The following is a 14,014-nucleotide window of genomic DNA, read 5'->3' on the forward strand; positions in this document are numbered from 1 at the left end:
TTTCTTTTTCCAATTATCGCTTCTCTCATCAAATACACCCCAGATTTCCCTGACACTTTCTCACCCAGAACACTGGCAACACCGCACAGCACTAATCACTAACAATGGAAACTTTACCCTCCATTCATTCTAACAGCAGTTGTTTTTAAAAAAAATACTATAAACACTTGCTAGGGCCATTATAAAACCTGAACTGAAGGAGTCTGCACAGTGGGGAAGCTACTCTCCGTATCTCCTCATTAGGCAGCTTTCCAGGATCCCCAGAGAAAGAAGCTTTCTCTAGAGGATTTAGAAAATATGAAGTCATTAAACTTTCACTAAAGCATTTAATTGTTCATAGAAAATGCTTTTTTGTGTGTGCTTTGCACATTCTGAACATAGATCATTGTTTTCAGTATATTTATTTTTTGTGTTCTCTTCCTTTGATTCACCTCTAGGTTCTGTGGCTATCATAAGTCGAAACATGGTGCAGATGAAAAAAGACTTCATTTTGGGAATGGACACTGTAAGTTTCTAAACTATGTTTGGTGTCTTGGTTTTACCATTTCAGTTTTAGCAGTTGTTGACTTAAAACTGGATAACTTCCCCCCGACAGAGAGAATTCAGAAGGTTGAGCAAGTTCCATTTATTTCAAATGGAGAAGGGAATCCACGGCTCTGCATTAAGTAATTTTTACGTGTCTGTATTGCAGCATACTTAAACTAACATGAAGGGCAACTGGTGGTTTATATTCAAATAATGCTCATGATGGGAAGTACATAACTATAGTCAGCTCTGCATGGCTGAAAGGCAAAGCGTATCTTCAATTTCCTTATTACTAGTTATTTGCTGAAATCTAAATAGGAGTCTTTTTTCCTTTCTTAACTGCCAAGTAAATATAAACAACCTTTGTTTATGTGAAATGCCTGACTCCATTTTGTCAACCAACCAGGAGAAAGCCTTTAGAATAAACTTTACTTTGGAGTTACATGATATATCCAATTGGTAAGGAAGTCAATGCTTTCCCCTCTTATTTTAATATCAAACAATTTAGTCTATTTTTAATATTCTTTAAAAGAAATACTCTTTTAAGAAACAAAGTATTTATAGCTAATAAAAAGACTTTTTTTTCTTCTGGCAAAACAAATCATTCCAAGTGTTTTGCTTTTCCAAACTATGGCTCAGTTTATTGTGGCGATTACTAATCAGTGGCATGTCCTCCTGGAAATTAGTACAAAGATTATACTCATTCTTATATGTTCTCCAATAATCTCACTGTAACTAATGTAGTCTTGTAAGCATTACTTTCTTTGGCATCCACAGTTGCCTTCTATAAATGCTTTCAGTTCAACATGATACTTCCTATTAGTTCTTGAACTTCCACCTAAAGGTTGTAACTTTACAGTAAAAACTTGATGACCTGTTGTTACCATGCAGGAAGCATATAGTAGATTTAAAAAAAAAAAAAAAGTGTTTTCCAAAATGTAAGTTGAAGTAGGATGACAGAAAGGCAGAGTTCACAGAGAGCATTTTTTGATTTTTCCATCTCATTATAGAATAATTCACAGAAAAACCAATATCAATAATATAATATCAGTATTTCAATCCAGAGTAGTTAGGTTTGCAACTCAAAAGTTTTAAAAGAGTGCATGAACAAGTTACAGGATATTTATCTAGCTTTTCCTTCATGATCCCACAAAACACTGCATCACATTCACCGTGCATAAATTAGTCAAAACAGTTGCATTCCTGTGGATTAAGTTCATCTTAATCTGAGTTGGACAATGGATGTAAATACTGTCTTTAGAGCAGGCCTTACTGATTTGGTTCTTTATATAGGAATTATAAATCTTATAAACTTGAAGCATTGATAAATTTCTGTGTGCCAATTTTAAGCAGGTTCCTCTATGACTCCAATCTGCTTTAGCTGTCGGTTTTTATGGTGGAGTTTGCTGAAGCTTTAATTTTCTTCAAACACAATATACTTATGATAGCCAAACAAAAACGAAATGTGTTTTACCCTAGCTTTAAGGACATAATGTAACTTATATGCCTGTCATAAACTTTCTGTGTCTTAATGCTACAGCTGGTTTATTTCAGACCATTTATTTGGTTTTACTTTGAAAAGCTCTAGCTATGAACCATTCCCTCCAGCCTTGTTACAAATCCTATAATATTGCTTCAAAAGGAAAGAAATGTGTTTCACCTCCTAAGATCCTGTCCCCTTGCCCTCTCTGCCTGGGCCTTTTTACTTTTTTGCTATCCTTAGGGCAACTCATGCTGGTAAAATGGAAATGTAAATTACTGTGTTTGCACAGAACGAGCTGTAAAGTAGTGCAGCTTAACACGTGTGCATGTGTTTATTATCTGGTTTTCTTGACACAGCCCAGTTACTCTGTGTGTTGCCCTTAATTATTGGTGTGAAGGGATTATGCGCTTGCATCCTGAATCACCTGATTCCTGGAACCTCTGGGGATGGCAGTTAAAAATCAGCAGCCAGAGCTCCCACGGTGAACAGGCCATTTTTCTTGGAGATGTGTGTGTGTATGTGTTTATATTTGTTTTGTTTCTCTAAATGTCATGTGGATAGAAAAGCCATTTATTTGATTTTAATCAATCATGAAGAATTTGATTGATTTTATACAGGAATGACTATTTAATTTTTAGATTATTTAGTAATATGGATACTCTCTAGGGTTGACAGGAATGGAATGGTAACTCTAAAGCACACTTTCAAGACTGTTTAAAGCTGGTGCTTATTTAAAATGTTTGAGACATCCTTCCTAACAACTCATTTTAAAATCTTCTTTGTAATTCCTTCTTTAAATTTACGTATAGTTGATTTACAATATTAGTTTCACATGTACAGCATAGTTATTCAGGATTTTTGCAGATCATATGCCATTAAAAGTTACTATGAGTAAATGGCTATAACTTCTATGCTAAACAATATATTTTTGTTGCTTACCTAATTTATATGCAGCAATTTGTATCCCTTAGCTCCATGTCCATATTTTGCCAGTAAATATCACCCAAGTTGATTTCCTTAAATTCAGCAAGGTGGAATATTTGTAACTGTTTACTAGAAAGAAAAATATTTTTCATGTAATTTTAAAAAATGCTACATTTCTCTTGAAAAGGAATGCCAGATTTTCTTACTTTACTAGTCCCCAAACTTAAAATGACTAGCGGGAAAATCAAAATGGGATGGTCACATATTCTAGCCTCCATTTGATGTATCTTCTTTAAAATGTAACCAAAATTACTATACAGAAAGGTTCTAAAAAGACTTCATTTCTTGACATCTTTTACTAAATCTTTGGTTAGTTTTACTGTTTTCCTTACCCCAAAGCAAGAAAATCTGTTTGCTTGTTTTACAGTAAAATGTTTTAGTATTGATAATATAGAAATAGTTCTAGTGTAATAATAAATAATAGTAGACCACTGTACTAAAGAGTGACTATTTTTATAGGAAGCAGTAATGCTTATAATAACAGCAGAAGCATGCAAGCTGATGTGTGAGCTCCAAAGAAATGGGCATTTTTGAGCTCAAATTCTGTCTCCAGGAAACCAAAGGATATTTCTATTTGTGAATAACCTTCTTAACATGAAGCTATTAATAATGGCAATAGGCTCTGTCTTTTCCTGGGCAATAGCTACAATCACAGGCACTCAATGCTAGGCATTTGAAAAGCATATTTTTCAGAGCTTTCCTCCTCTTATGCCTAGTACGTTCTTTGTACTGCAGAAAAGTAGAGTTCTTACTTCAAAGCAACTCCACTCAAAGTTTGCCAAGAGCAAGGGCAAAAAAACTTACTATGTCTCCTTTTTTGTGAATGTTAATTCCCTAGCTATGAATATCACCTCAATTATCAACACTCTGCCCCTGGATGGAGAGTGGTTGCCCTTTTCCAGCGTTGGGGTCAACACCGGGCAGAGGAAGGAGAGTCACTAACCCATCTTCTCCTCAATTCTCCATGTGCTCCCTCACCTTTCATACCTGTTCTGCTGCCTCCACAGCTTCTGAAGAAGAGGCTGAGGAAAATAGTTTTTACCTCCAGTCTCTCCCAGTCACCATTTCTCTTATAATCCATTTATTCTTATGCTTTATATTTCTTTACTCAAAACATCTATGGAAGTTTCCCAGGAACATACATTATTATGTGATGTAACATGGCATTCACAGAGTCATCCTGTAGATTAGCAAACTAACCATTTCTCAATCTAAATTCTGAAATCCTGGACTCCTTGGCTGAATGGCCATTGTGCTGAAGGCTCTCTGGAACAATTGCTCTCATGACTGTCCCTACACCTGTTTCATGTTAACTACCAAACTGACTCAAAGACGCCTTCAGAAATTCCAGAATGTTCAGGTGTGATTTTGCCATTAAGATTTTTCTATTAAAAAGTGGTATCAGAAAAGACAATGTCTGATTTTATTTGCTAATTTAAGATGTTAAAAAAAAAATCCTTTAATAATATAGTGTGATAAGAAAAAATATATATCATTATTAAGTGTCCACTTTCCTAGCTAAAATAATTTTACCAATGTTACTAAAATTAAAATCAAAATCAGTTATATTGGTGCATAAAGTATGGGAGTTTATTATATTATTATTTAATGTTAAAGCATTAGTGTTATGTACTTTAATAGATTTTAGGTTTCCTTTTTAGAGAAAGTTTTCAGAGAAAGGTTTTTGAACATTCCAAATTGTTTCTAATGTGAATTATTTTTCTAAATGATAGAAATTTCATTAAAATTAAATCAAATTCAAAATGATTCCCCTATATCTTTTATCTGTGCAATTTTAATTTGGAACATTGTGAATATTTTCTACCTTCAGAATGATTAAATAAACTATGAAGAAAGTTTATATTTGATAAGCTATAAGTATGATTTATGTTGGGAATTTAGCTCTTTGGCACCATTATTAAACTTATAGATAATAATTTATTGCCTTTAACTATATTGAAAAGCTGGGTGGTCACCTTCCCAGGTGACCCTAGTGGTAAAGAACCCGCCTGCCAATTAAAGAAACCTTAGAGATGTGGGTCGGAGAAGGCGATGGCACCCCACTCCAGTACTCTTGCCTGGAAAATCCCATGGATGGAGGAGCCTGGTAGGCTGCAGTCCATAGGGTTGCTCAAAGTCAGACAGGACTGAGCGACTTCACTTTCACTTTTCACCTTCATGCATTGGAGAAGGAAATGGCAACCCACTACAGTATTCTTGCCTGGAGAATCCCAGGGACGGGGGAGCCTGGTGGGCTGCCGTCTATGGGGTCGCACAGAGTTGGACACGACTGAAGCGACTTAGCAGCAGTAGCAGTAGCAGAGATGTGGGTTTGATTCCTGGGTCAGGAAGATCCCCTTGAGGAGGGTGTGGCAACCCACTCCAGTGTTCTTGCTTGGAGAACCCCATGGATAGAGGAGCCAGCTGGGCTAAGATCCGTAGGGTCACAAAGAATCACAAAGGACACAACTGAAGTGACTTAGCATGGACACATGTTGAAAAGCTCCACACAATAAGATTTCAGTTGCTGCTGCTGCTAAGTCGCTTCAATCGTGTCCAACTCTGTGCGACTCCATAGATGGCAGCCCACCAGGCTCCCCTGTCCCTGGGATTCTCCAGGCAAGAACACTGGAGTGGGTTGCCATTTCCTTCTCCAATGCATGAAAATGAAAAGTGAAAGTGAAGTCGCTCAGTTGTGTCCGACTCTTCCCAACCCAATGGACTGCAGCCTACCAGGCTCCTCCATCCATGGGATTTTCCAGGCAAGAGTACTAGAGTGGGTTGACATTTCTTCTTCCAGGGATCTTCTTCACTCAGTGATTGAACCCATGGTCTCCTATGTCTCCTGCATTGGCAAGTGGATTCTCTACCATTGAACCACCAAGGAAGCCCATATATACACATGCTCACAGTTTAATTTAGATCTATAATTGAAGTGGAGAATTTTGAATGACTGTTAATAAAAGCAGAACAGTGTCAGACAAAAAACATGTTGTTTTATATCCTCTAATTAATTTATCTATAATTACAGCAGCTATCCCACCTTACGAAAGTATTTCACAATCTTTCCTTTATTGTCACATGTGACACTATAATAAATATTTGGTTATTTCACTTTGTTGAATCACACATGTGTGATAGTGTGAAGGCATTCACTCACTCTTGTTACAGGTAGTCATTGCTGGGCAGACTCAATTCTGAACCATTCTTCTCTTCTTAAGAACCCCCTCATTTTCCTTCTGCTGCTACTGCTGCTGCTGCTGCTAAGTCGCTTCAGTCGTGTCCGACTCTGTGCGACCCCATAGATGGCAGCCCACCAGGCTCCGCTGTCCCTGGGATTCTCCAGGCAAGAACACTGGAGTGGGTTGCCATTTCCTTCTCCAGTGCATGAAAGTGAAAAAAATGAAGTCGCTCAGTCGTGTCCAACTCTTTGCAACTCCATGGACTGCAGCCTACCAGGCTCCTCCGTCCATGGGATCTTCCAGGCAAGAGTACTGGAGTGGGTTGCCATTGCCTTCTCCCATTTTCCTTCTACTGATTTTAAAGACAGAACTCCTCTTTCATTACAAGGACATTTTTTTCTTAAATTGTTCAACTTATTTACTCTAACTTTTCTGTCTGATAATTTCTGTGAATAAACCAAAGGTTGATGCAGTTTAATGTCATGGGAATTTTTTTAAACTAATAATGTTATCATAAAACTTTCTCAGTAAAGGTTTTATACATCTAGCTACAGTAATGCCTTTCTTCCTTTCTTTAAACAGTAAAACTTCCAGGTCTCAGGACTTATGTTGACCCACACACATATGAGGACCCTACCCAAGCAGTTCATGAGTTTGCTAAGGAACTGGATGCCACCAACATATCCATTGACAAAGTTGTTGGAGCAGGTAAGCACCATAGTAACCCAATGTCAACCTAGTATGTTAATTACAACTTTACAGCTATGCATAAGAATGCTGCCTGAGATTGATTGCTCACACTCTCAGGTTCATGCATATTGCTTTGAAAAGGGACATTTTCTGATTTCATGATGAAAGGCAAGCAATAAATAAATGCAGGAGTATTTAATGAATGTAATGATTTCAAAGGCACCAAACTTACAGACTTACAGGTTACGGCCAGCTTTTTATTTATTGAGTTTCACAGGCCACAGCCACAGCAGCTCAGTCTCCCCATGGCTATGCTGATCATGTGTCACAAAGTCTATTTGGCTAAATGGGAATCATGGGATAAAAGTGTGTCTTTCTTTAAATTAGCCTATTAAGTGAAAAATTTTGATTTGTAGGAAAAAAAGTAATTCTTGACTCTTCTTTGGAATTAGGCAACACAAAATAAAATTTAAAAATGATGTATTTTATATAAATTCCATCAAAACTGTATTGACAGAATAGTTTAAATAATATGAAGTGCTCCATTTTAACACCTGCCTGTAACACTATATAGTCTTAAATTATTTGCGTTGAAGTTTGTTTTCATATAGATATATTTTTGTTCTAATTATTAATTTGCTCAATCATAAATTCATTAACACCTATGGAGTGATTATTAATTGCAGCTTCATATTTTCAAATACTATATATATTTATAAAAATAACAATGTTTTTTACAGTTATATATAAATATATGGCATTCATAGTATATGCAGTGTCTATTTGAATAAAACTACTAACTCAAAAGAAAAATAAACAACACTGTACAATAATTACACACATCACCTCATTCTTCAATATTGCTTTAAAAACAAACTAGTTATGTTGATGTGGGAAATAGAATGAAACTCTGAAAAATGAATTCTCTGAATTATGCATACCATATCAGATCACATTTTCTGCAAGTATTATATATGACTGATGCTTTTTTACACAGAAGTAAATATAATTTTCTCTGTTTCTTTTTCTCTGCACTGAAGAAATATTTAGAATTCAAATAGTATTTATTATTCAAGCAAGATAATCTGAGAGATTCACATATTATCTAAATAAACAAATAGTTTAGTAAATCTCTCTTCTATTTTTTTTTAATGTTATATACTCCTAAAACTCACATGTGTGGGTAGTATGAAACCATCAGTTCATAAAAGGAAACAGGAGTAAGTACTTCTTTTTCCACAATCTAAGACTTAGGAACATACATACTCACTGTACATCTATGTTAATCCAGCTAAAATTAATCCAGATACATATTTATTACTCTCTTTCATTTGTATAGTTCTGCTTCTTCAACTGCTCCATGGTGCAGAGGGGTTTTGTCATGCTGGCTTTAATGTTGCCCCACAAGAGTGCACTGTTCTCCAGCATGGAAGCTGCAATAGCATATGAAGCACCCTCAGCTGGAGAATGTAATGAGAGAAGGAAAACCTACTCATGGTCAGCCAATGTCCATAAGGCCAGACATATTGCAACCTCGAGATTTGGGGCCTTCTGCATTAACAAAAACTTATATATACAGATGTTATTGACAAAGTCAGATATCTAGAACATAGTGCATGCCTGTGTTATCACTCAGCCGTGTCCAACTCTTTCCAACCCCATGGACTGTAGCCCATCAGGATCTTCCATCCATGGAATTCTCCAGGCATGAATACTGGAGTGGGTTGCCATTCCCTTCTCCTGGGGATCTTCTTGACCCAGAGATCGAACCCAGGTCTCCCATATTTCAGGCAAATTCTTTACCATCTGAGCCACCAAGGAAGCCTATATACATACAGGTATTATTGACAAAGCCAGATACCTAGAACATGGTAGGGTGAGATAAAACATACTCATTAAAAATGGTCTCTGATCAATAAGATAAAGGGAAAGGTTATCTGTACTGAATCACTTAATGATCCCTTATGTTTATTAAAGACTAGAGAAGATCCTCTTTGATTTCTCTTCAAGAATATTTGCAAAAAATTAGACATATACCCCATTTTCAGTATTTTGCACCCAATAGTCTTATTTGCCACATAAGAGCTATAAAACTGCCTGGTTTGTTTGCAAATATATATATATATATATATATATATATATATATATATATATCTTCAAGGTATATTATGCTTCTCCTGGAAGATTTCTTTATAATATACACTCTGAATTCTAGTCTGTCCTGATTAGGCTTTAAATGATTTGTCGTTACCAAATAGAATATGAAACCAAGATTTTGAAAGCTATAATGTCTAAAATATTTTTGTTTCATAATATTTTAAATGTCTACAAAAATAGATGAAATTGTGTAATAGTATAATGAACCTGAAAGTGAAAGTGCTAGTCACTCAGTCTTTTCTGACTCTTTGTGACCCCACGGACTATAGGCTCACCAGGCTCCTCTGTCCATGGAACTCTCCAGGCAAAAATAATGGAGTGGGTTGCCATTCCCTTCTCCAGGGGATCTTTCCTACTCAGGGATTGAACCCAGGTCTTCTGTATTGCAGGCAGACTCTTTATTGTCTGAGCCAGCAGGGAAGCCCACCATAATGAGCCTGCATGTGCCCATTTCTGCAACAACTTACGTCACAATTCACTTATGACCAATCTCCTTTCATCTATACTCTTAACCACTTTCTATACCTTTCTAAATTTTTAAAATAATGCTGTTCACAAAAATTAGTAATCATGCTAGATGGATTAGCAGCTATCTTCCACTGTTAAAGAGCTGAATATATTATTCAATCAAAGAATTTTTATAGTCAATTAAATATACAGGAAGGCTATGTGGACAAATTCTAGTTTTAGGTCAAGAATTTTATACAAAGAAATAGATTTAATAGAAACTCTCATTTATGCATTTAATAGCCAGAAGAATTATAACCATATTGCAAATTACAAAATTAAAACTGAGGCATAAGTTAATTTTCTCAAAGTAGTATAATTTTTTTAGTGAGGAATTTATAATGACTAGAATTCCTAATTTTATCCCTCAATCCAAAGTTCTCTATAGGTTTAAAATATGTAATTCCTATACTGTGATAGGCATTCACATGGTTTAATTTTATCAGACTTTTAAATAGGTATTTTTATTACCATTTCACCAGATGAGGAAACAGAAGCTAAAAATTTGAATGGCCCAGGGTCACGTAGACATTAATAAATTGGGAAACCAAAACTTGAATCTTACACTTTTCACCTTTGAAGTCTATGCTAGACACTGCTGATCACAATAGTGCCTTCTAAGCATTTTTTTGAGGATTAACTGAGATAATTCATGTATAGTGTTTAGCTTATATAACAGTGTTGTTCAATATGTATTTTTATTATGTTTTTATTAAAACAGTGGAAGGAGAATGGGTTTTGAGGTAATGCAGAGGGTCTTTCTACTTAAACACAAGTGCATTTTTTCCTGTTTTAAATGAAATTAGTATAAGAAATTTTATGTTGAGCAATTGTGCATTGTGTACCTTAAATCAAAATATAGTCTGCCCATTCTCTTAAAACATATTTTATTTTAAAGAGCAAATACACAGTGATACACTTAATTGATATTTTTTAAAAATCAAGAATATCTTCTCAAATAATCTTCTTGTAGCTGTGTTTTTATTTAGAAATGACATGATCTACTTTTTTTTCCTAATGGGTGCAAATCTAATTGAATAAGATCATGTAAAACTTGACTAGATGGAAACATCAGGCATTCATTCCATTTGCCCAGTCTTTGTTGATTTTTCCAACACTGTTCTTTTAAGAACAGTTCTTATAAAGAGAACTGATTAAAATTTAACATTTTTATGTCTAGTGTGGGCTTTCCTGGTGGCTCAGAATGTAAAGAATCTGCCTGCTATGCAGGAGACCTGGGTTCAATCCCTGGGTTGGGAAGATCCCCTGGAGAAGGAAATGGGAACCCAACCCACTCCAGTATTCTTGCCTGGAGAATTCCGTATGTCCAGAAGAGCCTGGTGAGCTACAGTCCATAGGGTTGCAAAGAGCTGGACACGACTTGAGTGACTAACATACACACATGTGTATACTTTATTTGTCACAGTTTCTAGTATTTATCAGGTGAAATAAGCACATTTCTAAATTTTATGATTTTTTTTAAATACTAGCACTACTGAAACACCACTTTCTGGATTTGGAAATCCAGAAAGTGTCCACGTGTCCAGCTCTCCCATTGAGAACAAGGGAAAAACACTAATTGGGCCACTTGAAATTCAAAGTCTTCCCCTCTGACTTTCCTAGTGAGGTACTTTCAGAATATACTTTTCTTTACAGATACTTGTCCAATAGGACATTAAATGTGTTATCACCATCATCATCACAACCATCTCTTCTTACATTAACAGAATTTGACATTTTAAAAAGAACTTTTGTATTTATTCTTCACTGTGAGCTAACTCTTAAGAGCTAGATAATTCATCTTTCTTATACTATGTTTGTACTCAAAGAAATAGTAAACAACACTCAGATGGCACTTTATTATGTTTCTGTCTCTCTTCTAAGTGCTTTTCATATTTTAATTCCTTTAACTGTACCAAAATTTTATGAAGTAGAAAATAATTGGTGTCCCTATGTTACAGATAAAGAGACAAAGACATAGAATCACAGTCACTCAAAATCACATAGATAGTGACAGATGCAAAATTAGACCCTAGACAATCTGGCTTCAGAATGCATAGTCTGTGTTACAGTTCTGTACTATCTGTCCTATCAAGTAAGTGTCTTGTCATTTAAAATAAATAACCATGATATCCAAATTTAAAACACGATCCGTGACACCATATTCATACATGATAATGACAGAACTTTATTTCAGAATGTGAAAATTCATTATGAATGCCTCCTTATGGTTTATCCAAAATTAAGTTTACAAAGAGTTCATGGGACTTAGGCAATGTTCTGATAACCCTGCATAAAGAAACTTAGTTTTGCTTACAAATTTTAGCGATGTACTTTGCATCCTGACTTCTCCTAATGTTTATGCATCTATAACAGCATATTCTTCCTTTGATTTAAAAAAGATCGTTGAATGTTCTCAAGTTCTTCCCCAACTCTCCCTATAATCCTAAAAACACCCTAGCTACAGATATTGCTATCTTCTCTATACTTTCTTGAGGGAAAGAAATTAGATCTGCCTTTATTAGCATATATCTATGTGTTTTTCATAGTTTCTGTCACACTGTTGCCAATTGATGAGTATTTATTAAATAAATTATGAATAACTGCTTTTGGACATTAACTGACTTTAACAAGTTACAGCCTAAGTCATTGTTTTGAAAACAGTTGGCAAGACTGGATTCCTGAGCAAGATTCAAATCTGGGGAAGTCATTGATAGGGATGTGGTTGGTAAATCAATAGGACAACCTGCTGCTTTGTGGAGAGAAGGATTTACTTGGATGAAAAATAGAGAAGAAGCATCTCACTCCTTGACACCTTGGGCTTGTGCAAAAACTCACAGCAAGAGGGTTGGACCAAAAATGTTTTTCCATTCCACAGAAGGCCAAAAATTGATCATGTAATTTTTCTTCTCAGAAAAATATCTCATTTGACATTAAAAATCACTTTTAATGTTGTACAAAATCCATCTAGTTATACAACATTAGGATTTCTTTTATAAACCAGATACATTCTATATCTGACACTATTTAGTGGCCATCACTGTGGCAGCCTTGTTGCTGTTCAGTCGCTAACACATGTCCAATTCTTTGCAACACCACAGAATGCAGCATGCCAGCTTCCCTGTCCTTCACTATCTCCCAGATTTCTCAAACTCATGTCCGTAGAGTTAGTGATGCCATCCAACCATATTATCCTCTGTTGCTCCTGCTTTCAGAAAGCAGAAATATGTAGTTAAATTGGTCCTCTTGGTGAAAACAAAATGGTGAGACACATCTCAAATTTAATCAAGTGCTCAACTCATTATATTGGTGCTGCTCTGTTGATTATTTTGAGGCTATGAGAATAAGGAGTGAAAGTCTAATAGATACAGCTTTCAACTTCCTTCTTATCCTTTCATATTTCATTATTCACAATGTAGTACTTCAGAAGACACGAAGCTTATCACAAGGTCCATTTATCACCAGAGTGTGAATGGACTGGGGTTTTTAGGGAGTCTCAGACTACGATCTTCCAAAATAATTTGGAGGTCTATGAGTTTACACCTTGCCGGTAAAGGGTGTAAATATTTTGAATTGAATTGTTGAGAGAAAACAGTTGCTCTCTACTAATGATTTTTGTAATACCATTCCTTGCCTTTTCTTGTTGTTTTCTTCTGCAATCTAACAGGTGAATTTGGAGAGGTGTGCAGCGGCCGTTTAAAACTTCCTTCAAAAAAAGAGATTTCAGTGGCCATCAAAACCCTAAAAGTGGGCTACACAGAAAAGCAGAGGAGAGACTTCTTAGGCGAAGCAAGCATTATGGGACAATTTGACCATCCCAATATCATTCGACTAGAGGGAGTTGTTACTAAAAGTAAGTGAAGTCACAAAACTGATTATGTGTGTGTTAAGCAGAGGTTGTTTAAACCCAAAGCCAATAATTTAAGATTTGGGGTCTTATTTTCATAAGTCTCTGTTAGTCTTGACAATAAAAACAAAACAGTTTAGGATTAATACATAGACAAAAGATCAAATATATTTAACTAGTATTATATTGACAGTTCTATTCTAGATCTTAAAAAGCTTTAAACAGTTTAGGAGCTAAACCTTGGACTATATTAAGACATGTGGGTTAAAAAAATAGTTAAGTGAATTGTGTGGAACTTTGTGTTATGTGGAGTAGCAGGGAAAACTAATGACTCAGTTTTGACAGAAATTGCTGGGAACTCCCAGATAGCTGCCTTTTCTATTATTGTTCACCAGTTTCATTTAAGCTTCCAAATCTTTACCCCCCTGGCTTTGGAAAAATTATGAGAGTTTGGGGAATGCTTCTGAGCTGTAAAGATTGGGATCACATTAGACCCAAGCCCTTTTCTCTGTTCTCTGTGGATTTCAAATAATTCTGATCTACAGTCCCAGATGGATTCTTGACTGCTCTGGCTCACAGCTTGTGGTGGAGACCTGAACTTATTTCCATGATAGCTTCTCCAGCCAAGCTCAAAAGGGA

At 35.7% G+C, this 14,014-nt stretch overlaps 1 protein-coding gene across 2 annotated transcripts in view; it reads left to right on the top strand.

Annotated features, from left to right (window-relative positions):
- Nucleotides 1-14,014, top strand: part of EPHA3 (EPH receptor A3) — a 412,248-nt gene that overhangs the window by 345,696 nt on the left and 52,538 nt on the right. For both annotated transcript variants that reach the window (XM_055567856.1, XM_055567857.1), the window contains exons 9-11: nt 438-505; nt 6,757-6,882; nt 13,196-13,381. In XM_055567856.1, coding sequence (XP_055423831.1) covers nt 438-505; nt 6,757-6,882; nt 13,196-13,381 — 380 coding nt within the window. The remainder of the gene's footprint in view (nt 1-437; nt 506-6,756; nt 6,883-13,195; nt 13,382-14,014) is intronic.

This window comes from Bubalus kerabau, chromosome 2 (genome assembly GCF_029407905.1).
Source record: "Bubalus kerabau isolate K-KA32 ecotype Philippines breed swamp buffalo chromosome 2, PCC_UOA_SB_1v2, whole genome shotgun sequence".
NCBI lineage: Eukaryota > Metazoa > Chordata > Mammalia > Artiodactyla > Bovidae > Bubalus > Bubalus kerabau.